The 23,714-nt window shown below is 35.9% G+C and overlaps 1 protein-coding gene across 1 annotated transcript in view; it reads left to right on the plus strand.

Annotated features, from left to right (window-relative positions):
* CFAP20DC (CFAP20 domain containing) overlaps positions 1 to 23,714 on the plus strand; it is a 63,292-nt gene that overhangs the window by 26,162 nt on the left and 13,416 nt on the right. Inside the window, exons 11-14 of the mRNA XM_041425997.1 lie at positions 4,453 to 4,784; positions 6,557 to 6,970; positions 12,342 to 12,548; positions 18,676 to 18,737. Coding sequence (XP_041281931.1) covers positions 4,453 to 4,784; positions 6,557 to 6,970; positions 12,342 to 12,548; positions 18,676 to 18,737 — 1,015 coding nt within the window. The remainder of the gene's footprint in view (positions 1 to 4,452; positions 4,785 to 6,556; positions 6,971 to 12,341; positions 12,549 to 18,675; positions 18,738 to 23,714) is intronic.

Genomic DNA, 23,714 nt, shown 5'->3' on the forward strand with positions numbered 1-23,714 from the left:
CTTCATATTGTGAGTGATTTCCTTTGTGTTTATTCTTTGGGGATATTTAGAAGTAATTATATACTCTGGCAGTTCCAGTAATTCATAATTGCTGTTATGGGTCCCATAATTTGACTGAAAGAGATCCAAGATGTTCAAGCAAATAGAGAATTCTTCTGGAGAATTTTTTAATTCCTTCCTATTTATCTGAATTTTGAGAACTCTGAGGCAGGAACCACTGCCTTAACTTGTTTTTCATCTAGAACATCAAAACCTCTATCTAGTGCCAGAAATAAAAAGAAAAAAAAATTAATCCACACTTGTTATTTTATGAAAATATAGATGATATGAAAAGACAGCTTTAGAGCAGTAGGCTGGCCTGTCTAAATGCCCTCTCATAAATTCAGAGGCAGAGAACTGAGGAAGAAGGATATGTGTAAACTCTGTTCTTTTGTTGTTAGAATTTCAATGAATAAAAACTGTTTCTTTATAATCTTAGTTGTGTGACCAGGCAGATGAATGCATTATGTGAGTTCATAAGGTACAGTTCTACAAATTTTTTCCCTGTATTTTCATTGCTTGTCACTGTTGTCACTCTCAGCCTGCAGATTTCTGTTTCTTTTCTCATTTTATGTAGATGACTTAATGATTTCTTTATCCGTTAGTACTGGATTTATTTTTTCTGAATAACTTCCTATAAGCCACTTCTCCATCAGCAAAGTGCCCTTCTAGGCTTTGTTCTGGACCTCTTCCAAAGTGGGATCAACTTGACCTGAGAGAAGAAATGAAATGAGTGAACACTGTTTATGCCAATCTTATTTACTCAATGCTGAAGCCTTCATTATAATGTTAGGCTGTGATTAGAAGCTTTAGCATAAGTCTGACTGTGTAGAAGAGCTAATTAGATGTTAAGGTGATCATTCTTGCATTTATGTTGTTTGCTGCAATGTTGTGATTACGTAGTAGTTTGCATATTTTACTCAGAATGTACTCCAAATTATTCATTACAATTGACATGGAAATTATGAGTTAAAAAGAAATTCTAGTTTTTGTTAGAGAGGTAATGGGATTTTGTTTAGTCCAAAACTTACTGTATCTTTCACTTGTGGACTGTTGAAAGACTGCTACACTGACTACAGGTTACAGAAGTTGCTGAACTCTGTAACCAGCATAAAATGTCATCTTCAAATCATACAGACCTTTTTGTCTGCCCCCTGGATATTTCATTAGGAATAAGGACTGTGCTATGCGAATGAATGTTTGGGTTTGACTTATTCCTAACTCAAGTGTATTTCTTCAACAACTCTGGAAATTAGTGTAGTTCTTTACAGTATGGCTTAGACTAAAAAGACAGAATATCCAGGTTAATATTATATAGATAGTAATAATTTTAAAGTAGTTCTTTGTATTTCTGAACTCCTTTTGGTCTGGGCAAGACATTATAATGGTGTAAGAAATTTTTGGATATCTGAGGCAGAGCCAGGATTAGAAATCAGGAGTTTAAGGCTCTAATTGCCTCAAGTTTTCAAAAACCTTGAAAAAACTGTTGCTCTAGGATTTCTTTTCCGTGTTTTGATACTTCATTCAAAATTGACTTAAAATCATAAAAAGCAAGTGATTCATCACATTGTTTCCTTCAGAATTCATTACACAGTTTTATCCGTCCTCTACAAATTAAACAGCAACAACTGCACTGGAAGTTATTCTAGAATGAGAATAGAACAATTTTATCTGTCCTCTACAAATTAAACAACTACACTGGAAGTTATTCTAGAATGAGAATAGAACAGATGAGATTGAATTGTGGGAAGTGGGTTGTTGCAAGTCAGTAGACAAAAAAAATAAGCTACTCCTCTCTACTCTTTCCCAGTTCTGTGTGCATAAGAATTAGTGAATTCTCCTGAAGTGGGTTGTACACTAAGTGTATAACCATACCCTAGAGGGCTCTTCACAGTGGTCTGAGCTATTAGTGCATATTTGTAAACCACAAAGGCAGAATGAGACATGTCAAATCTAATTTTATCATGGAGAAAAGACCTCCTGAATACTGAAGGAGTGTATGTTATGTATTTTGGTGTTAGTCTTGATACTGACAGGGAAACCTAATAAAATGTGTCTACACTAAACTGGAAGGGTGGGTGCCAGACTGGAAAGAAGACTTCAAAGTGCTGAGATAATTAAAAATACAAAAAGTTTCTTAGCTAGGTAAATTTTGAATATTTTTGTTTGTTTTGAAAAATGCAGCAAGTAAAAATGTTAATATTTTTGCCTTAGGAAAAAGGGTAAGCATAATTTTAGATTTAGCAACCAAAATAGCTGGGAAAAAGATTCTTCACATCCTGAAGAATTGTGTAGTTGAAGTTTGGGGATAAGTAACATTTTTGTGTCATTTCTGTATAGCACTTTCTGGAGTTGTGAACTAGGCATCTCCAGGTTCTAAGACTTTCAAAGCAATCTCAGTCTTGATGGGCCAGATTCCTGCAGGATAAATAATTGAATAATTGAAAATACTGTTTTAGTGTGACAGAGTTTTCCAATCATGTTAGGTCATAGAATCAGTTTGGGGAAAAAACAGTTCCTGAGTATTTGTCCTTGAACATCCAAATACTGTGTTCAGCCTCACTTGAAAAGCTCATGAAAATATCCCTCTTCTCATTTCATTTTTATAGGGGAAATGGTAGCTTAATAAAGGTAACTTATACAGATATAAAGTATACCAAAAGCATAAAATCTGTGAAATGTTCATGACTGTGTTTTCTCTTATGCTTTCAGTTGTTTTATTTGTGTATCACCCTTCACATGTAATTCCAATTGCCTTTGAAAAATACGTTATCAGAGGAATGTGACACAATCTTGAATGATAGTAGACTGGAGAATTCTGCCCCAATACCCTTCTTTGAAGAACCTGTAGTTATGGATACAGAACTAAAAGTCATTTGGTTTACTCATTGAAGGGTGTTTCCTGAAAGTTTTGAGTAGTCTCACTCACTTCTTGATGCTCTTGGAAGAGCTAGTCCAAAATATTTATAAAATAAATTAAATCACTTGCACGTTCAGCTTTCGAGGCTTATAATAATTAAAAGCAGAATCTACTACATTGTTTTAAACCAGAACGATTTTCTAATAGAGTAAGAGTTTACTTGAAAAGCCTTGGGTGTTCTTACTAAAGATGGTCTTCATGAAGAGATTGAAAAATGGCCTTTTCTGGAACAAGAAGATGCAAGCCATGGTCATACAAGATACATCAAGTCCCAACTTTCCACTGGTTCCTGGATATTAACTGGGGTTTGGTAGCCTTACTGTCTGTCTTCAGTAAACTGGAAAAATCACAGCAACCAGTGAGAAGTAAGAAGACAGCTGTTTCTGCTGGCATCTCATTCTTCTTTCTTTTGCCTTCATTTGTGGTGATTCAGAGTTCCTCCCACCCTCTCAGTCCTCCCAAGCTGCTGAATGTGCCTGAAGTGGTAATTCTAACAAAACTAAAAGTAAAATATCACAGTAAAGCACAAAACACCCCACTAAACTTATTGTCTTCTGTGGTGGCAAGCATTTTATTATTGCAATGCTACTTTATTATTACATTTTTAGTATTCTGTCATTGGGTTTTTTAATATGGTTGATGGTAACTTTGTTTTATGGAGCTGGAAAGTTTCAATATCTAGTGAATAATCCACACCACACTACCTTTAATGAAGATAAGGGAGTATTGCATACTTGAGCAATTCTCCTTTTCTTAGATGCTATTCAAGATTGGTTGTAATCAATCAAATTGACATTTTTTTCTATACCATCATTCCAAACAGTAAAATATAAGTTAACAATAAGAACATAAAAATGGTCTTTTCATGTGTATCTGGTGCACTCAATCTTTAAATCCATTTCTGTAGTTTATTGTTTGTTTTAAAATTGTCAGATTAGTTGTCCTATATTCAGGGAAACCTAGTGAAACAGATATCTTTATACATTTTTCATGTCACACTTTTTTATCAGAACACAAGTTTGAAATTGAGATTTAAGCCATAAGTTCTGAATGTAAAAGTGTGGACTTTCAGTAGTAAAGAAGGAACAGATTGTAATACTATGAACTTTCCACCAATGTCTGATTATTTTTTAAATGTCAGATGCCAAAAATACCTATAGAAAAAGATAAATGGCCATAATAAATAAAATCATGCTTTCCTAAAATAAAATTCAGTTGTGGGTTTCAAATCTTGATGGCTAAACAGTTTCAGGTTTGAAAATGGCAGGTTTGCATGTCCTGTACCAGAGCTCTGTTTAGAAATATTTTATTACCTTGCTGCACTTTGAAAGCAACCTGATCTTTTTCATTGCATCCTCATCACTCTTATTCTTTGATAGGCAAAATGTTTCTGTACTAGAAAAACTTACTTTGCTATCCAATTTTCAGAGAAAATGAGAATGATCAGAGTAGCTCACAATTTATATATTTGGCATTGGAATTGTGTGTTTCAGATGAATGGGTGTTTCCAGAGAGGTTCAGTGAGAATAATCAGTTGGATAGGAAGGAGCACTTTGAATCTGCTGGAAGTTCAGCCTGCTCTAATTTACCCTCAGCCCAGAATGCCTCTGTTGAACATCCCAACAGGGAAACAGCTGATAATCAAAGGAGTAAGAAAGAGGTTTTCACATTTTCATCAAAACCTCGGTCAGCTCCTTATGGAAAGTCTCCCAATATATCACCAAAAAGTTACATTTTCCCATTGGAACTGGAGCTACACAGTAAGGGAGAACACGAACAAACCACAACTGAAGATAGCTTTGAAGGAACTGACAGCAGTGAGGAGGTAGGCCACTTTGTGCATGTAACTCTTGATAAAGCAGTCCTCATTCTCAAACTCCTAGGATGAGATTCTGTCTTCAAGCCAGACAGAGAGGATAAATCATCTTTTCCCCATATACCAACAGGTAGATTTGTCTCTGTCAGGTTGCTGTATCTAACCAGATACAGGACTCAGTGCAGGTGTACCCTGTGTAACAAGCTGACAAAAGAAAGCTAACTCTGTCAGCTCCTGTGCTAACAGAGAGATGCCAGAACTGTGCATCATTACTCCAAAAACAAACAAAAAAAAAAGGATGAGTGAGATCCAAGTCCTCTATGGTTGCTCAAGACTTCAGTAAATAAGACTTCATTGTGTCTTTTAAAACTGCAAATGGAGATTGGTTTTGCTCATTGACATTGTTGAAAGTGAATTACAAAATTCCAGCTTTTGAATGTTACTTGATTATTGGTATTTCTGCTGCATGTTCTGTCTGAGCATCACCAACTTTAATTCTTTTGCAATGTGGAAATCTTTCAGCAATTAAATTAATGAAAGAAAACAAACAATTTTTTAGTATATCTGTCTAGTATCATTTGATACTGTACAGAAATTTGCTGAATTGTCAATATGTGGAATAATTTCATTATGTCATGAATGACATGACTGCTAAAGTTCCTAATTTTATGAACATTCTAGTGTATTTCACTTCTAACTGTTTCTTAGCATTCTTAGCACTTCTGTTTCTTAGATTTTAAAGTCTGTTTCTTAGCATTTGAATCTGTAGCTCACGGCAGAGAAATAAAATGTAACTGAGTTGCATAATAGCAAGATGGACTGAATTTAACTGTTTTACAAAATAACTGAGGGAATCAAACTATAAATTTCCAAAATGTGTACCATTAATAAAACGGAGGGATTATCTTCTTGAACGTACATTTCATGCTGTGTAATCCTGAACTCACTGAAGTCAGTAACAATCTTGGATCACTTTCATGTGCAGCAGGATTGCACCTCAGCTGTGAGAGGCACTGCAGGTGATCCTGCCTGACATCCTCTGTGGGACCATATGGCAGAGGAGCAGCATCACGAGATGAGGATGAGGCTGCTCTCATCCTTTCTTTCTTGGGAATAAGAACACTGAGGCAAACACTAGATGCACTCCTGCAATATTTCTCTTTCCCTTCTTTTCAGTCCTGCTGATTGCTGTGGAGATGGGGTATGACTGAACATCATACACTTGATTCATGGGATATTTTGCAGGGACTTTGTTAGAAGCATGGATATAAGGTTAATAAACTAACCTCTAAAATTCTTTAAATTGTACTCAAATGGTAATGAATATGATATCCAGTACCATATGATTAGCAGAGCAGAGCAAAGTGATCTCAGCAGGAGTTACTGCTTCTACATTTAAGTTGAAGATGCAATGTGAAAATATGGAATATTAATAATTCAATGGAAAGACACCATCATGGACACATTGCTTAGTTTTGGTTTACAGCTGTAATAAATTCTATTGAAATTATGAATGTCAGGTAAGACACAGGTCTTGGACATTATACCAGCATTCAAAATCTGACCTGACATTTTGAAAAGTGTAATCAGCTTCAGATGTAAGAATATGTTTATGGTACAATCAGTGTATTTGCCAGGAAAAGCAGCTGTTTTTCAGAATCCTTGTAAATTTAGAAACAGGAGGCAGAGATTAAAGAGAGATTTTGAAGTAAGGTTATGTAAAACTGAACTGTGTAATGATGAGAGGGAGCCAACCACTCTTGCTCTTTTCCTAAATTTAGGATGACAACAGTGAACTCATCCAGAGTGCTGAGAACATTGAGAACAGCCACAGTAGACAAGGAACATCTGATTCAGCAGTTTTTAAAGAGATCCCATTAAATAAGATGTCACAGGGAAATGAGTACTGGAAGAATAAGGAACACAGCAAATACAACTTCGAAGAGGTCGTCTTATCAAAACCACAGAGTTCCACCACGAGAAAAACAGAATCTATTAGCTTTCAAAGAAGTTTAAAGCCTATCCTTTCTCTTTCTCCAATTCAAAGTAAATCCAAATCCTTTAGAGTAATTAGAAATGTATCTGAAGAAACTGAAAGATATGAAGGAGTTTTAGATCAATTCGAAAGATCTGTCAGTAAAACATCTCTCAAGAAAGTTTCAAATGGAAATTCATGTCTGACAGCACAGACTTGTGTAAGTGATTTTTACTTTGAAATTGAATTACTAGATTGTATAGAGAAGCTATATTAGATATTCCCATTTGCATGAAGTGATTAATAGTATATCATTCATTCTGATATATTCTGGCTTCATCATAACTGCATTTACTGTGCTCAGTCTGTTGAAAGTTGATTTTGTAGGGGTTTGTGGAACACAAAATCATACTCCAAATATAACAGAAATGACAAAGGTTTGTAGATAAAAAGATGTGTCATTGAGCAACTCACATTTTGGAAATAAATTAGTTAGAAAATAGTTTGGGGCTGAAAGGTTACAGAAGAAAATTGTGAGATTTTAAATTGCTGTGTTAACGAATGACCACAGAAGGAGTGTTAATTTGGGCACTTCATGGTCTCTCTGCTCAGCCCTGATTAAGGGTAAATTATGTGACTGAGAGCCAGCAGCAAGGCAGCTTCTGTCCAGCAGTCAGCCCTAGATGTCTGGAGAGAATAACAGGGCAAGGACAGGGAAAGCACCCAGGGGGACCTCAGCAGCAGGGCCCTGAAGGCTTCCTTCCAGCAGTCCTTAGCTTAGCCATTTCTTCAGGAAAGGTGGTGTCTGTGGTGAGAAACTGGTGGTAGAGTTTTTTTTCCCCAGAGATTTGTGTGTTTGCTTTCTGCATCTATATGGCCTTTGCCTTGTGACAGTGAATTTCAAACTTTAACTGCTATTTGTGGGAAAAAAACATATATCTTCATTTTTTTAATGCGTTTTCTCATTCCTGATGCTTTCTTATTCTTCTATTTGTTACAAAAAAGCAATTTTTTTTAACTAATATTCTTACCTGTGCCACTTCCTACTTCATTGCTGCGTATCATATTCCCCTGCAGGTGTCTCTTTTACAGGTCTAGGAGTTTTATGGTACTTAGTCCCATGATTGCTGTTTTGTGAATTTTTGTGGATAATTTTACCCAGGGATGTTGAATTGAATTACTGCATGATTGTTATTGTAAGCGTGGGGTTTGTTTTCTACTATCTTGGATATATCTTGAATTTCTTATAATACCTTTGGTCCCTACGTATTGCATACCTCTGGGGACCAAAGGAATAGACTCTTCTCTTTTGGGGGGCTCTATGAAGTAGTTATGCATTGTTTGAAAAAATGTTTCTACTTTCATGTCTTAGAATATGACCTGTACCTCATTTACATGAAGGAAATGGACATCTATAATTTTTGTGTCCTTGTGGTTTGTCTCATCTGCTGCAGGAAAGGGAGTGTGCTGTGATTCTGCTGGGGGAGTGTTGGTCTGTAGCACTTCTGTGACCGGTTGATAGAGCAATTTTAGTTAGCTGATTTGACAGCCTGTGTGAAGAGGGAAGCAGCAGCGATGACTTCCATGGGACAGGGCTGCTGCTGCTGCTGGGGATGGACAGCCCTGCAGGGAGCTGTGGGTATGGAAGTCCAGGCTGGGAGGAGCAATCTGAATTGGGCACCACATTAAACAGTAGTGTCTAGGAAAACATGTTCAGCTTTTCTGTGTGCCCTTGATGGGGAAATGCTAATCCTGCCCTGCCACAGAGGCATTTTTGTGGAATGAGTTTCTTTCAGTACTGGTGAAGGGCTAGGGCTTATGTGTCTCTCAGTGCTGTGAGGTTGTCTCTCAGACTGGGGATTCTGGAAAGCTCTTCTTGTATCCTGCAAGTAGTTTATTGGATTGGTGAAGACCCTGTACTTTTCCTGATAAAAACAGAACATCCTTTTCCATGAAGGTTGTGGAGACTGGTTTCCTTTGGGAAAGAAGTAAATTAGGGGGAAGCAAGGGGAATGAAACACAGCAGTGCAAGTGAAAATCAGAAACAGTGCTGAGACTTTATTATCATGAGAAGTATCAGTGGCTGGTGACTTTAAAGACTATGAAAAGCAAAAGAATTAAAAGAATTAAAAAGCAAAGAAAATCCTTTCAATAGCAGCATATGTTCTGTGTATTTATGATCTGGAAAAGCCATTAGAATTGCCACTAGTGATGTAGAAAATGTGGAAGAAAGCAATGCATGGGTTCATTTCTATTTGGAAAGAAGATCATGTTTCTATAATTTTCAGTGATAGGAAAAGCCCCAGCTGATACCAGTAATCTCATTCTCTTTTTCTTTGAGACGGTAATATGCAGTCAATATGTATGGTAAAATTTGTTTATATTTTTCATTGCCTTACCCTCCTATTATAGTTTATAGCAATTTAATCCTTCTTTTTTCCAGTAGCTACTTACATCTTTGCAATTAAATATATTCCTTGTTTCCTCATACTTTCAAGTTTTAGAAAATTGTTCCAATTACAGTCCAATTATGTTTAATGCTTATCATAACTGTAGCCTATTTGTCCATAATAAATGAAATTATACATGTATTACTTTTCCAACAGATATTATCTGTGTTTAATGCAGTCATCAACTTTGTCCTGTAGAACTCAGCTAAATGTAGACTCTCTGGGTGGATTGCAATAGTTGATTACTAATTGAGACAATAAGGTTATTACCATACTGCAGTTGTAGTTGTAAATGTATTGCACATGTGATTTGTTGCTTGTAAGTATTTTTTTTAAGAACAAATCCTATTATTAATGTATAGAAACTCATTAGCTACAGATTTTGTTTTATTGCTACAAAACATAAGATTAAAGTATCTGGCAGATCTAGGTCTTAACACTTGATCAAGTCTTAAAATTTTATAGAAGCCCTTCCTTGGAATTCTTTGACATTTCTTTTTGTGCTCATACAAGGGACTAGTCAAGGAAAAAAAGTGCTTAACCAAGTCTTCTGCAATTGATTTGCCTGCTGCTTAATATGCTTTAAGGACCTGGTTTCTTGCAATGTTTTATTCATGTTTTAATAGAGTTCTCTATTATTAAGTTCAAATATTTTTAATTAAGAAAGAAGTATAGCCCTCTGGGAAATATTTCAAGCATGTAGATAGCTGGTAATTAAAGTTTTCCACACGTACAACTACATTCAAACAATTCTGAATAAATCATTTGAACCTAGAAGAATGCAAATGTCATTATGTATGAAAAAAAATCCTTTAAACAACAGGTTTTATCAATCTAGCAAAAGTTTTAAGTGCTTAATAAAAATATTTTATTGTAAGGGAAGAATATTCAAATAGACAAGATAAGCTTTTAATTACTAAATGAAATATTAATTTTAGACAAATTTACGAGTATTGCAAAATTACTTCTTACATCAAAAGATTCTCCTAAATTACAAAGTTAACTTAATTTCAAATTCAGTTTTCAAATTCTCTCTTTGAAAGCCAACAAAGACAATATAAAATTTTTGAAGAGGCTTTTGGTGGTAGTCATCGGAACTTGAAGAATAAATATTCCAAACTATTTCTCCTTCATTAGTTTATTTAAGGGATGTTTACCACAGAAAATGGTCGTAGCATCTCTTCTCCTTCCTGAGTGTGGTATTTTCAGAGTGAGACCATTAGAGGAAAAGAAAACAGAATGACAATTTGAAATAAACTGGGAAGGGGAACGGCAGATGTTTAGAATTATGCTGTAATAATTCCACAAATCTATGCATCTTTCTTTATAGATGTAAAGGAAAAGACAAGCAAGTTTAGGCGCTTTTTTTGTGCTTTTATTAAAAAGAGAATGAGAAAAAAGTTCTTTCAATAGTTAAAGCTTTTATTCTGCAGAGCACCAGTTCATTCTGTCAGTTTAATGACTGCATACCAATTATATGAAGGAAGAAAGATAAGCCAAAGCTTCTCTTATAATAATCAAATAACTGCAGAAGGTTTATATATAGGAAATTTAACAGGAAATCCGCATGTTCAATAAGATCAATAAAAGTTACAGCAGCTGCAGATCTGGTAGAATATTGATACATTAGAGCAAAGCAGGCTCCCCAGGCACAACAAAGCTTTGGGTGAGGTGAACAAATGACTAATAGTCACTGAGCTAGTAACAGGCATTCAGGAAAGGTCTAGAGAAAACATCTCAGATAATTTTAGGATTAAAAATGGTAGTAGTCATCACAATATTCAGGAGTTAAGCTTGGACCTCATTAGCGAGGATTGTAAAAATGGAATGGTAACTGTGCAAACCGCTTCTGTCATCTTATGCTTTGTGTATTCTGTCATCTTCTTGTACTTTGTATTTTACATACATAGGAAGAAAGCAAAGGAGTTAAAATTTCACTATGAATTCTGGTGTAGGGTGACTTCTGTACCCCTTGAAGATACACTAAAACATTACACACCACATTTCATAGCAAGAAAAGTTGTCAATGTTCATATCCCTTGTACTGCTGACTTGTATGTATTCTTGAGGTCTTCAGTTACCCAGTGCCTTCTCACAGCAAAAGAGACAGAGATCCTCCCTTCTGCCATGAATATGATTCATTCCTGGTCTAAAAGCTCCATTCTCTTCACTAGAATCAATGCTCTGTCCCTCTTTGGGATATTGTTATATAGTGTCTCACAGCCCACTGGCCAATACTCCAGGCATCTAAATCCATTCAAGTCCTGGTCACTGCCTGGATTCACTTTTCCAGCAGAAATGCTTTGTACTTACATTTAGAACCAAAACTAAATGTCTCAAGTACTAGACTTGTTCCTTTGTGAAAGAGCAATCCATGTGGACCCTTTAAAAAGGTGAAAGCTTTTCTTAAAGCAGGTGTTCTTTAAACAAAGATAGTGCCAACAGCAGGTGTGGTGACTTTAAACTATCTCATCTTAAGGTTTTGAGCGAGGCTTAAGTATCAACTGCAAAATGGTTAGTATGTGTCTGTAGCTTTTGGCCTGTGGATCAAGTTAGGTATAACAGTTAGGATTATATTAACAATTCCACCAGTGGATGTGAAGAAAAGTGAAAAGACATTGAAGTTCACTTGAAAATTCATACACTAGCAAACTGCCAGAATAACCTTTGAAATTTAGTGTTGACATGGCTTTACAGAGAAATGTTATGCTGTGCTTGACCAGTAGCTAAATGTTACATTGATGGTGTTGATGATACTGTGATAACTGTGAGATTGGCTTTAATTCAAGATTTGCATTTAAAAGCTGATGGATTTTTGAACTTCTTAAGGCCTGTTTTTATCTTCCATTTTTAATTGCAGTGGAACAGCAACTTCACCAAACACCCTGGATCAAAACTGCAGTTCATTACAGTGCTTATGGTGTTCTTCCTGCCTGTAATTGTTTATAAATATGCTTGATCTTCACAGATGAACAGAAATCTGTTAACTGATTTTTTTCTAGTAAACATTTCGTTTCTCTTTCAGTATTGAAGCTTTTTGAAGATTCTCTGAGAGATTCTCCAAGGTCTCTCTGGGTTTCATTCATCTATTCTGTTCGGTGATCCTGTCTATATTGTTGACTTTTCCATTTTATTTCACAGGAGTATGACAGGAAAAAGTTCCAGTCAAATAGACTGAGTTCATCTGAACTACAGATGCTGGCCAGCATGAAGAGACAACAAAATGAAGAATTATGGGATGCTGGGATCTCCCATGGGCTGAGCGCCACACAGATCGATTGCTGCAATGTCAACCTAAGTATAAGCAGTGATGATGATACAGCAACCTGGAACTCTTGTTTTCCCCCAGTAAGTCAAAACCCACAGTATTTTCTCAGGGGTCTTGAACACTAGATTTTCTTTGAGTAGAGTTGAAATTTAAGGTATCATTACCAAAGGCTCTTAAGAACTTATCAAGGAAAACATTTAACCAAGACACACGCACTTCCAGCATGTTCTCTAGTACCACCATGGATAAAGAGCAAATCTATTATATATACTCCTTCCTAGAATCCTGAATAATCATGTAGGCTGTACAGTTCATCACAATAGTGGCTGACAACCTGCAGGTGTGTGATATAGTACTTAAAAATAGTTCCAAAATGAATGAAACCTAGATATACCAGTCAGCAGCTGCATTACAGTGTGAGTAATGGAAAATAATTGCTTCTTACAACGATAAAGTCTCATTACTGAAAAGCTAAATGTTTAAAGAACTGAAGCAGGAGAAAGCAGCAAAAAGCTACAGTAGTTCTGAGCACTTAGTATGTGATCATTATGTGTTTTGCACCTTGGATCATTATTTGTCCTGGTACAAAGTGGTACAGAATCACACACAGCTGCACTATGTGGCAGTACTGCTGTAAGAAGCAGAGTATTTGTTGCATTCCACCAAAAAGTATTGAATGCATGAAAGCACAGAATAGCATTTCAGGAGCTATATAAAGGTACTAGCAGGAGCTGCTGTAAAACTAGATAACCTCATACTCCATATATATATCAGCAATATAGCTGTTATTTTATTACATTCGAGGCAATAATAAACAATGAATGTGGCTTAAGTAAAGCACACAGCACAGCTCTGAGGCAAATCCAATGTTTGAGAACTAAACACAGCTGTGTTGCCCCAATATAAACTATTGCAGAGTAAATGCTCTAAAATGTTAGGTGCAAATTACCTTCAAGGTTCTACAGGGTCCAAATAGAGGCCTGTAGCAGCAACTTCCCACAATGAATGATCAATACAGTGCTGGAACTTTGGAGTACCCTGTTAAATGAAGGTTTCAAATGAGAAGAAATGTGTTAATAAGTGGGTAATTGTACAAATAAGAACTTGATTTATAGAGGAATATTTTGCAGGACATCAGAGAAACATTAGTTGGTATTAACTATTTGATATACATCTCCATTACACATTTTGTTAATTTCATATTTCCAATGTGTTTTGTCCGTACTCATTAAACAGGCTCAAACATGGTACAAATCTGCAAGACCAGACAAATGGAACTCAATTAAATATACAGAATAGCAGTCTCATTATTTTTTTAGTAGTTTAATTATAAGGAAATTGATCAGAATATTTAGACACATCAGGTTTGGTTAATACAAATTACATGACTAAAACAAAACGAACTTTTAAAGTAAGATGTACTGCAGCAGCATTCAGTGAAGCACAATGTAATTGCAAAGACTATTCTTTGATCTTACTTCCTTGATCAACTTCTATAGCTTCAATCTAAAAGAGTGTTTAGATATAATAGGTTAGTAATATAAAATTGATATAGTTGTAATTTTTCATAACAGCCCTTTATGGCCATCTTTGTCTACATAATTCAAGCATAAAAAACAAAATTTTGTCTTTGAGAGAGTTCATCACATTTCACTCAGCTGACTGAAGTTTGGTGTGCCTTACACATTCAGCCTTGTCAGGTTTCTCCTCTGCATTTTGCAAGGTGGACATTGAGGGTTTAAGATTAAATGGCAAGAACCTCATTTCCAAGGAGGAATAACTTAGGAAAGAAATTGAATATTTCTCAGGTAAAGACTACCACTTAGTCCCTCACAAAAACAAAGAAATTCAGCTTTCAAGGTCTTCTGTACCCGCTTACCTCAGCCTTTATGGAGAGCAGCACTGTGCCAGTACAATGTCAGTCAGCCCCCAGAATCTCCTGTTTCACTTCATATTTTCCTTGCTGAGATACCAGCCAGAGCACCAGCTATTCATGGATATGATGGAAGTTTTTTGAGCATGGACTTGTGTGTTTAACACTACTCAATGTAATTCTGTTCCAACATTTGGAAAAATGCAGAGTATCTATGTGAGGGTGATAATTCACTTTGTAGACCTTTGGTATCTAAGAAGGCTTTAACAATATTTGTTAATGGAGGTGATTATTTAATCACCCACATTCTTTTAACACAGAAGCTTTTAAAAGAGTACTTGGGGAAATTGTTGGTATGCTGGTGTTAAATGTCAGTATATTTTGATATGCTTACAACATTTCAGAAGACTTGGGAGTAGCAATGCTGTGCCAGTACTCAAATGGTTAGCTGAAATTAATGCCTTCAGTCATGCATTCTCTTTCTGTAAGACCTAAAATAAGGAAATTATAGAATACTTTCATTTGGAAGGGACCTTTAAAGGTCATCTAGTCCATCCTCCTACCACTGGGCAAGAACACCCTCCACTAAAGCCAGTTGCTCAGGTCCCCATCCAGCCAGGCCTTGAACATTTGTAGGGATGGGCAGTCACAGCTGCTCTGGGCAATCTGTTCCAATGCCTCACCACCTGCATTGTAAAAAACTTTTTCCTAACACCTAAATCTACACTCTTTTAGTTTAAAACTGTTGTCCTTTGTCCTATCACAACAGGCCCTACTACAAACTCTGTCCCTATATTTCTTGTAAAGCCTTCTTTAGGCTCTGAATGGCTGCAGGAAGACCTTCCCAAAGCCTCCTTTTCTCCATGTTGAAACCCCAGCTCTCTCAGACTCTCTCCATAGGAGACATCTTCCAGTCCTCTGATAATTTGTGCAGCCCTGCTCTGGACTCACTCCAGCAGGTCCATGTCTTTCCTGTGCTGAGGACCCCAGAGCTGGCACAATGCCCCAGGTGGGGTCTCACAGGGGCAGAGCAGAGGGGCAGAATTCCCCCCCTGAACCTGCTGCCAATGCTTCCTTTGGATGCAGCGCGGGATACAATTGGCATTCTGGTCTGACAGGTCATGTCTAGCTGTTCATCCCCCAATACTCCCAAATCCTTCTCCACAGAGCTGCTCTCAATCCCTTCATCCCCCAGTACTAGTAAACTCATCATTTTCTCAGCTTCTAGTTTTTACAAAGAAGCGTTTCTTATATATATTTATTTCTTATATATATTTCTTACGTTAAAAATATATGTGTAGAATAAAAGCAGATTTGTTTTTGTCTCTGATCTTTAGTACCACTATCGTTTGAGTTAAGAGAATTTTCAAATGCTCAATCCTTCCAAAATCAGATGTACAAACTGCAGAAAACTTTATAGAGCTTTATATATAGATATAGATCTGTAGCCATCTTCCAGTTGCATAGGTAAATTATTTTAGCAGTGCAGTATATTGAAAAGAAATAGAAATAATCCTCATACTGGAATTTGAGAAATTAAGTACAGCTTGAAATTCTTGTCATGATTAAACTTTCATGCTTACATGTGTTTCCAGGTTGTATCTTTCTGATTCTTTAAATCAGTAGTATCAATTGCTTTCTCTTATGTTTTTCAAAGATAAATAAGAAGTATTTTCTTACAAATTTTTCTTCATTTTATTCATTTGTGTCCTTTAGGTGGAATCTATGGCAACAGCACCACCAGAAGGCAGCTTTTTGTGTATCTTTAATTTTGAAATACCTTTGATGTTTTGCAAGGCAGGGCAGGGTATAATCATGTTAGATAGTGCATTTATGTATCAAAGTAATATTCTATATACAAACCACATTCTAAGTGAGTTTAATTTTTTTTTATCACTTAACCATTTTTAGCCTGATTTTCAGAATCATTGAGAAGTGTCATGTTACTGACTTTAATGAATTGAGAAACCCTTGTGAATGTAAAGGCACATAGATCAATCATATTATTGAGCTACAGTTAGAACAGATGTCCTTAACAACTACAAAACAGATACACTAAAATTTTGGATTTATATTCTATGATAGTCTACCAAGAACTGAGTATATGCTGTCAGGAGAAAATGTTGAAATGTAAGTGGTTTAGCTGCTGCTGTAAACTATGACAGCCAAAAAGGAATAAAATCACTTTGAATATTATACATTAGCTAGTATAGCCTCAGTTATACATATGAAAAACTTCTACTTTAAAATAGGTTTACTTTGAAGGAGAATTGTAAACCCTTGTAAAATGTGTGTGGGACACAGTTTCAATTCAAAAATATGTGTTTGTAGAGCTAAATATTTCTAAATATTTTATTTGACCATGTCTTACCTGAATGTTTTCTTAAATCTTAAGACCTATGAAAATTCATGCTAGATTTGCAACACTATGAAAGACACAGTTCTGTATATTGCAGAATGTAATGTGAAGTTTATACTCACACATATATACATTATCCAAGAAAATTTGCAAAGCTTACAAAACATTTCTGTTTAAACACCTTGCTTTATTTTAGAGATCTTGTGAGACTTTCTTGCCCTGTCAGAGAACTGGCCCATTCAGCTTCTTGGATAGTTGTTTCCACACTTCAGACACCAATTCAGGCACAACACAAACATTTTGGAGAAAGATCTATAGGAGAATTCAGGATACCTTACTACATATGGTCCCTGTTTCTCCTCAGAAATTCAAAGAAGGAAGATTCTCCTGATTGCTCACTGATATATCCTGGAAGCTTGTAGTGATATAATGTTGTATTAGCAGAATCCAAATTATTCCCACCACTGAAACTTGTCTTTCAAGTAAGGAGTACTCACAGAGAAGGAAGATTACTTGTTCCACAAGCAACTTCCTAAACATAAATTCAGTTACATAAGTCTTGATCTGAAAAATATTTGAAATAGTACTTCCAGGCTCATACCTAATTTGTGGAAGGTCTTTTGGCCTCCTTTGTGAGTCTTCAGAGAAGAAAGCCACTTAACACAGAAATGGTCTGGCAGAACTGAAGTCTGACAGACAAGAGGAGTGTTATTTAAACCCAGAATTATGCCAACTGTGAGCTCAGTTTGACAACCCCTGGAGGGATCTGTTCACATCAAGTCAAATTGCAAAACTGAGGAAGAGTATTCTTTACTATGAAATGAGACTAAAAATTATTTAGACAGATATTCTGGTTCATAGACTGACTAATTCACTCTCTGTCTTGTCTTCATCTTCCACTAGCTATCATCTGGGAATTGTACTATCCACCACCAGGCAGTGAATCATATTTGGTAGTAATTAGGATGTCATTCATCCTGAACATATATTTTACTAAATCCCTTTCCATTTTCTGAAACCAGGAGGACATACTCATTTTTAGATTAATTTTTGGTTTTAAAAATCATTTAACAACACTTTTTATTATTTTAGCATTTAATGTACTACATTGAACAAGTATTGTCAATGTATGCTTACATTTTCACTTCTTTTGCATTTCCTCCAATGATTTGTTTAGAACTGCTTTTGAGGTGTGTGATAATGGCAGGGAGAGTCTCTTCTGGTAGAACCACATATATTCTGGGACAAAATGTATTTGTGGATTTTAGAATTCTTGAATTTTTACATCAGTTTATGAATATTGATTTTTCTTGCAAATAACTCTTTTTAATGCCATAAACCAAATGTAGTTTGAAACTTTTGGGCTGTGTGCTTACAATGGGTAGGTAAGGTTTGACTGGGAAATTATCATGGCTTGTATGAATATTCATACAGTTCACTCTTAGCTACTCATGAACAGCTTAATCCAGGCTTCAAAGCTGCAGTGCCATGGAGAATCATATGTGCTTCAGTAATCTTCATTTGGGACTGCTAAAATTACTGTTACTGCTTATTACCTGGTCTGCCAGCCCTCTTACCTCTCCCTTGGTGTTTTCTACTCTTCAAAATGGTTCATTCTGCACAGATGCTAACAAGATTTTCTTCCTCATGCTTTGTACAAATGTTCAATCCATACTCTTCTGTCATACCAGACTTTACCACCCTCCATCTCTGAAGTCTCCTGACTGTCCCAACACTCTCACAGGCAGCAGCTAAATAACTGTGTGATCACCTCTTTAACTCATATGTATTTCCACCCAGACAAAAATCATCTTTAAAGCTGTACTTTTGTACAGTTAGGACCAGAATACCCATTTTTAATTTCAGAGATAAGAAAAAAGTCTATAAAATTCTAATATCAGAAGCTGCAAATGTATATGCTCACACCAGATCGCTGACATACTTCTAAACAATCCATTATTTTTGTTTTCCACAGCCCGTCAGTCAGCAACATCACTATCAGAAAGAAATGAGCCCACTTTCTCATTCCAGCCCACGGTAAGATTCCATTTATAGCCCAGGCAGTAAGGATTCAGTTAGAGTGTTCTGAATATTAAATGTGACACTCTTTGATTTAATCTTCAATCTCTTTTCAATTGCAACCTCCTCTCAGAGGGCTTTATTGCTCGTTTTAGTCATTGTCTACAGTATGTCTGAGCTGTCTGGGAACACAGAACTGAATTCTGCATGTTTTGGATGTACCACCGTGTATTTAAAGTATCTGACACAGGCCTTGCTCCTGCATCTGCTTTGATGTGTGATTCAGCAAATCGTCCTCATCTCACATACATACACTCTCATCTATTTCTTTCTCCCTCCCTGCTTTGAAGGCTTAGAGCTAGAATTCTGTATGTGACTGTAGGTGTCAGGGAATCAATTGGTTCCAAAAGATTTTAATGCTGCTTATTAAGTAAGGGGTTTTTTCAATAGATAGCCCAGTTAGGAGAGGGGGTTACAACACTCTGGGAGAGAGCAAAGGGATCCTGTCTACAGCATATTTTGTGTGTCAGATTTTTAGCTTGATCTGTTTTGTTTGGAATCGGGAACAAAATCCCTGTGAATTCAATGTAAGGTGAGATGACAAGGGGAGAAGGTGGCTAAGGAAAATTAATCACATTGAGACTGTTGAGACAATCAAGATTAATTGTCCAGTTTCAGACCTACTTTGTACCTGTGAAACTCTAACATCACTTTGTCAATTTTTTAACTGCCTGAACAAGAGGTGTACTAATTTTTAAAAGCAGTCCTATTTCACTTTCACTTGGTGTCATTAATGTGGATTTTGCTTGTCCAAGTTTTAACTGGATGATGTATGTGTGTTGGGGGACAGGGATAGGAGGAGAGAACATTTCAGTTACAACTTCTTTATATTTTACCAACAGTCTGAAATGTTTTCTGAGAGCTCTCTGTCAGTCAGTTGTGCAGGATAATGTGTTTCTCCTCACACAGATGTTTTCAGCCACTTGTCTCACTGGATTCAAGATCTTCTGATTAAATTTTATGAAGTAAACCATCTGAAATTTTCTGTGCAAGTTCACCCAGTTGCATCAGTTATTGCAAGACACAGCCATATATTTCCAATATATTACTGGAGTTAAATAATCCTGGATTCCTGTTCCCTTTCACATGTAAATCAAGGTACTTATGTTTGTCTAGAAGACCTCTCTGCCTTGAGTGTGGTTGTCTAAGGAACCATCTCCTTATAAGCTGGATGGATGAATGGAGGAAGTGGACAGAGATAATTGACTACAGTCCACAGAGTACAGCAGGAGGTGCCTTGAGACAGAACTTTGGACTCTTTATTCCAAAATTGATTTTATAGTTCTGATGACATTATAAGTGCCTATATTTTAGTGCAAGCTACATTGTCTTCTTTTTCCCCATATGTTGGTTAAGTCAAGTTTTATTACATTATTTTTATGCATGTGCTAAAGCAATTTGGTACTTGGTACATTTTATATACTGGAAAAACAAATAAACACCATTATCTGTAAAAAGAAAGTGTTTCATCATATCAAGTTAATATGATCAACAATGAAAACTTGTCTTTCCATATAATAAAATTTAAAATAGTATAATTTATGACTTAGTTCTTATGCTATTTTAATCCAGTACACAAAGTAGACTTAAATTTCCCTAGAAATCATTTTCGAGGAATGCAGGTGGTATTCATAAAGTACCTGACTTGCAAGTGCCTCATAAATTCAGTAACCCTTGTGAACTGCCAGAAAAGCATTATTGGGCTGTAAATACAGAAAATGACAAAATTATGAGGTCAGTTTGCATCATGATATAAAAACTGGAGAGGATGTGACTTGAATACTATTATTCACATCGTTACCTTTCATGGTAATGGAAAACTGTAATGTTTTTCACAGAGGATTTGTACCTAAATAAGGAGGAAATGAAATTAATGGCAATTCTATAACTTAGTTCCTAAACTGTTTTAAAGGCAATTTTAACAAATCCTGTATAAGCAACTAGAAAATGTCTAAAACTTTCTAAGCCTACTATAGCTTTGTAGGGAACACATGGAGTATTTGAAATACAGCCCTTTTAGGTGTGTGAGTGTAAATGCTATGGTAGAAAGACAGTTACACAGTGCATTTACTGAATGAACAAATAGGTTTTTGTAAAGAGGGGTAAAGAACAGGTCTTGAGAGTAATTTTTAAAAGTGTAGCAGTGATATCTTCTGGGAAATGAAAAGAAACCATGTAGGAGCTATTGTCCAGTAAAATGTAGGTTCTGTCCATAATAAGATAAAAGGACAAGCCAGGAAAGAAAGCCTGTGAGGGTAATGGAAATTCAGTCAATAAAGAGACTCAGCTCGACTCATTGTCCATTGGTTCCGCTGGGTAAAGGTCATAACTCTGCCAAGAATATTGCTCCTTCCTGCCATAGAAATCAGCCCAGCTGGGGCTGCTCTGCAAGGCAGAGAACCAGTTAATGAAAGGAGACAGCTGAGGCTGCAGGGCCAGGAGAGTGAGGTGATGTGGGTGTGATGGCCCTGCAATTCCCAAACTGATGTGCTGCTGGCAGAACTCGGGAATTGCTTTCCTCTCTGCACACAAGGAGCTGTAACTGTCTGTGTTGCTTCTTCTCCAGTGCAAGGACTACATTTTGCAGTATAACCAGCATCTACTTAGTTAGATTTTCTCCTCCAAACTATTTGTGTGTCATAGAAGGTTTGGAAGTTTCACTGAAGGAAATCCTGGAAGACAGAAAGTGTTCTAGGATTTCAGCCATACAGAGCTGCTCTCTGAAAAAGATCACTTGAACCTAATTTATTAAAAGACTTTTATAAACTTGTACAGAGGCTCTCCAGAAAATTTATTTCTGATAAAATATTGGTTTTCTGCCTTAGAGAAAGGTTTCAACTTATTGGAAAAACCCTATCTTCATAAACATTGCCTCACTAGTTCCTGTCTTGGCATCCTACTCTACTCTTCCCAAACTACAAATAAAATTTGTTCCTCTTGTTCAAACAGTTGTTCCACAGAAACTGCACTAAAGTAGGGCACAAATATTTCAACATTTAATTGAGTATCCTTTCACTAGAAGTATATTTTACTTAAATAATTTTGTGCCAAATATGCACAGTTAATTTTCAATTAGGTTTTATCCAGATATTTCTTTTTCTGTTTCTTCTATCTAAAATTAGCTGCTAAGTTCTACAGCCTCTGACAAATGATTAAGAGCCATTGACCTCCCTTCATGTGGGCTTGGTATGAGCTGACTAATGCAGGTTGTCTTGTCATTGTAACCTACATTTGTTAAGTCAGACTGATTGGGATGTCATCGTTATTCTTTCCTCTACAATCAAAAAAACCCAAAAACCTAAACAATGCAATCGACCCAAGGAAAAGTAAATAACATTTTCATCCCTTTTATGGTAAATGCTATAGATTTGAGATTTGTCACCACAAAATGTTTCACTGATATGAAGAGTGGTGTGTTTGAGGAGGACAATAACTTCTAAAAAAAAAAAGTTGTTGGTTTTACCTCAAGGAAAAAAAAAAAAAAAAAATAATCCAAATCCTCAGTTGCTACTTTATCCAACAATGCAATTTTCTTATTTTTATAATGATATGCCTGCACAGCACTTCAGGTAATGAATCATGAGATGCATAAACACGTACCTTTAACTAAAAGTGTCTTTTGATGACTGGTAAAATTTAGGTATGCTAGGTATAAATATAAATTATATGTAAATATAATGAACACCTCTTTCTGTTCATTCTGAACACTCTACAGGTTTTAGAGAATAAATTATTTCTCTTTCTTTGAAATTTTCTTCTAGAAAAAATGTCTTTTTTCAGAGCCTATGGCTACCATATATATTGCCATCATCATGGTAACATACATTTGCATAATTTGCATAATATCAGTGATTCCAGCATAAAAAACCCATCAACTGTAAACTTTCAAATATTGAAAGTATCTTCAGCTTTGAGACTACCATTCAAGCACTCTCATCCACCCCAGATGAAAACTAAACATTCCAATAGCTGCTGCACGTGTTATTATACCATTGAGAGATTCTGTAAAATTAAACTCACCCATGAAATGGTGCAGTAAAAGAGGGATCGCAGCTATAACATTTATTTGCACTACACCAGAACCTCTCCCTCATGCAGGGTGTGAAATTCAGGCACAAGACGCCTTTGTATTTCCATGCAAAGGTTTGAATAGCAGAATAACTTAGTTAAGAAGCACATGTAAAGACTGAGTTTTTCAAAGAAAGAAGCATATTTATTCTTATGATTCATGATAAGATCATACAACACCATTACTTCTGCACAACAGACAATATTATATTATGAAGTAGTGTAAAATTACACAACAGTTGTCAAAATAAGTGAACAAGAACAATGCATCACAAAAATGTACTTTGGTTTTTATTTTACTTGTTCAGTTACTTACCCACAAAATAGAGTAATTTGCAGTAGATGTCCCAGTCGTTAATCTGAATTAGCAAAGTTCTGCTGCTTTTGTCAGGCAATAATGTGCATGAAAAAGAACATGACAAAAGAAGCAAATGGCACAGGAACCATCTAATTGAACAGGTTACATTTTTTAATCATGATGCTAAAAAGCTTAGCTGCAGAAAGGTTATGGGACCAAGTAGCTAACATGTTAAAGCTTGTTAAAATAATCCAAAAATGGCTTTCCATTTTTTTGGAATCTAAGAACATGGAAACGTGACAGCATATGCACTAAGGATTTAAATATAAAGCATGGCAAATACTTTGAAACATGCTGTTACATCCATGTCAATGTAAGGTAGTCTATTTTTTCTTGTTCTTCTTCTTTTTAATTTTAGTTTTTATCTTCAGGATTTACCAAGAATAATTTTAGGGGTTGCACCTTTTTCTGGGTATTCTTGGGCCATTCAAACAAAGGCTGAGCTTATGTGTAAGGATGAAGAACAGGCAGTAAAAGATTTTACCTCTCAGACATGTCAGATGGAAAGG

Source organism: Onychostruthus taczanowskii, unplaced genomic scaffold (assembly GCF_017590055.1).
Source record: "Onychostruthus taczanowskii isolate IOZ18803 unplaced genomic scaffold, ASM1759005v1 scaffold9, whole genome shotgun sequence".
In the NCBI taxonomy this organism is placed as follows: Eukaryota; Metazoa; Chordata; class Aves; order Passeriformes; family Passeridae; genus Onychostruthus; species Onychostruthus taczanowskii.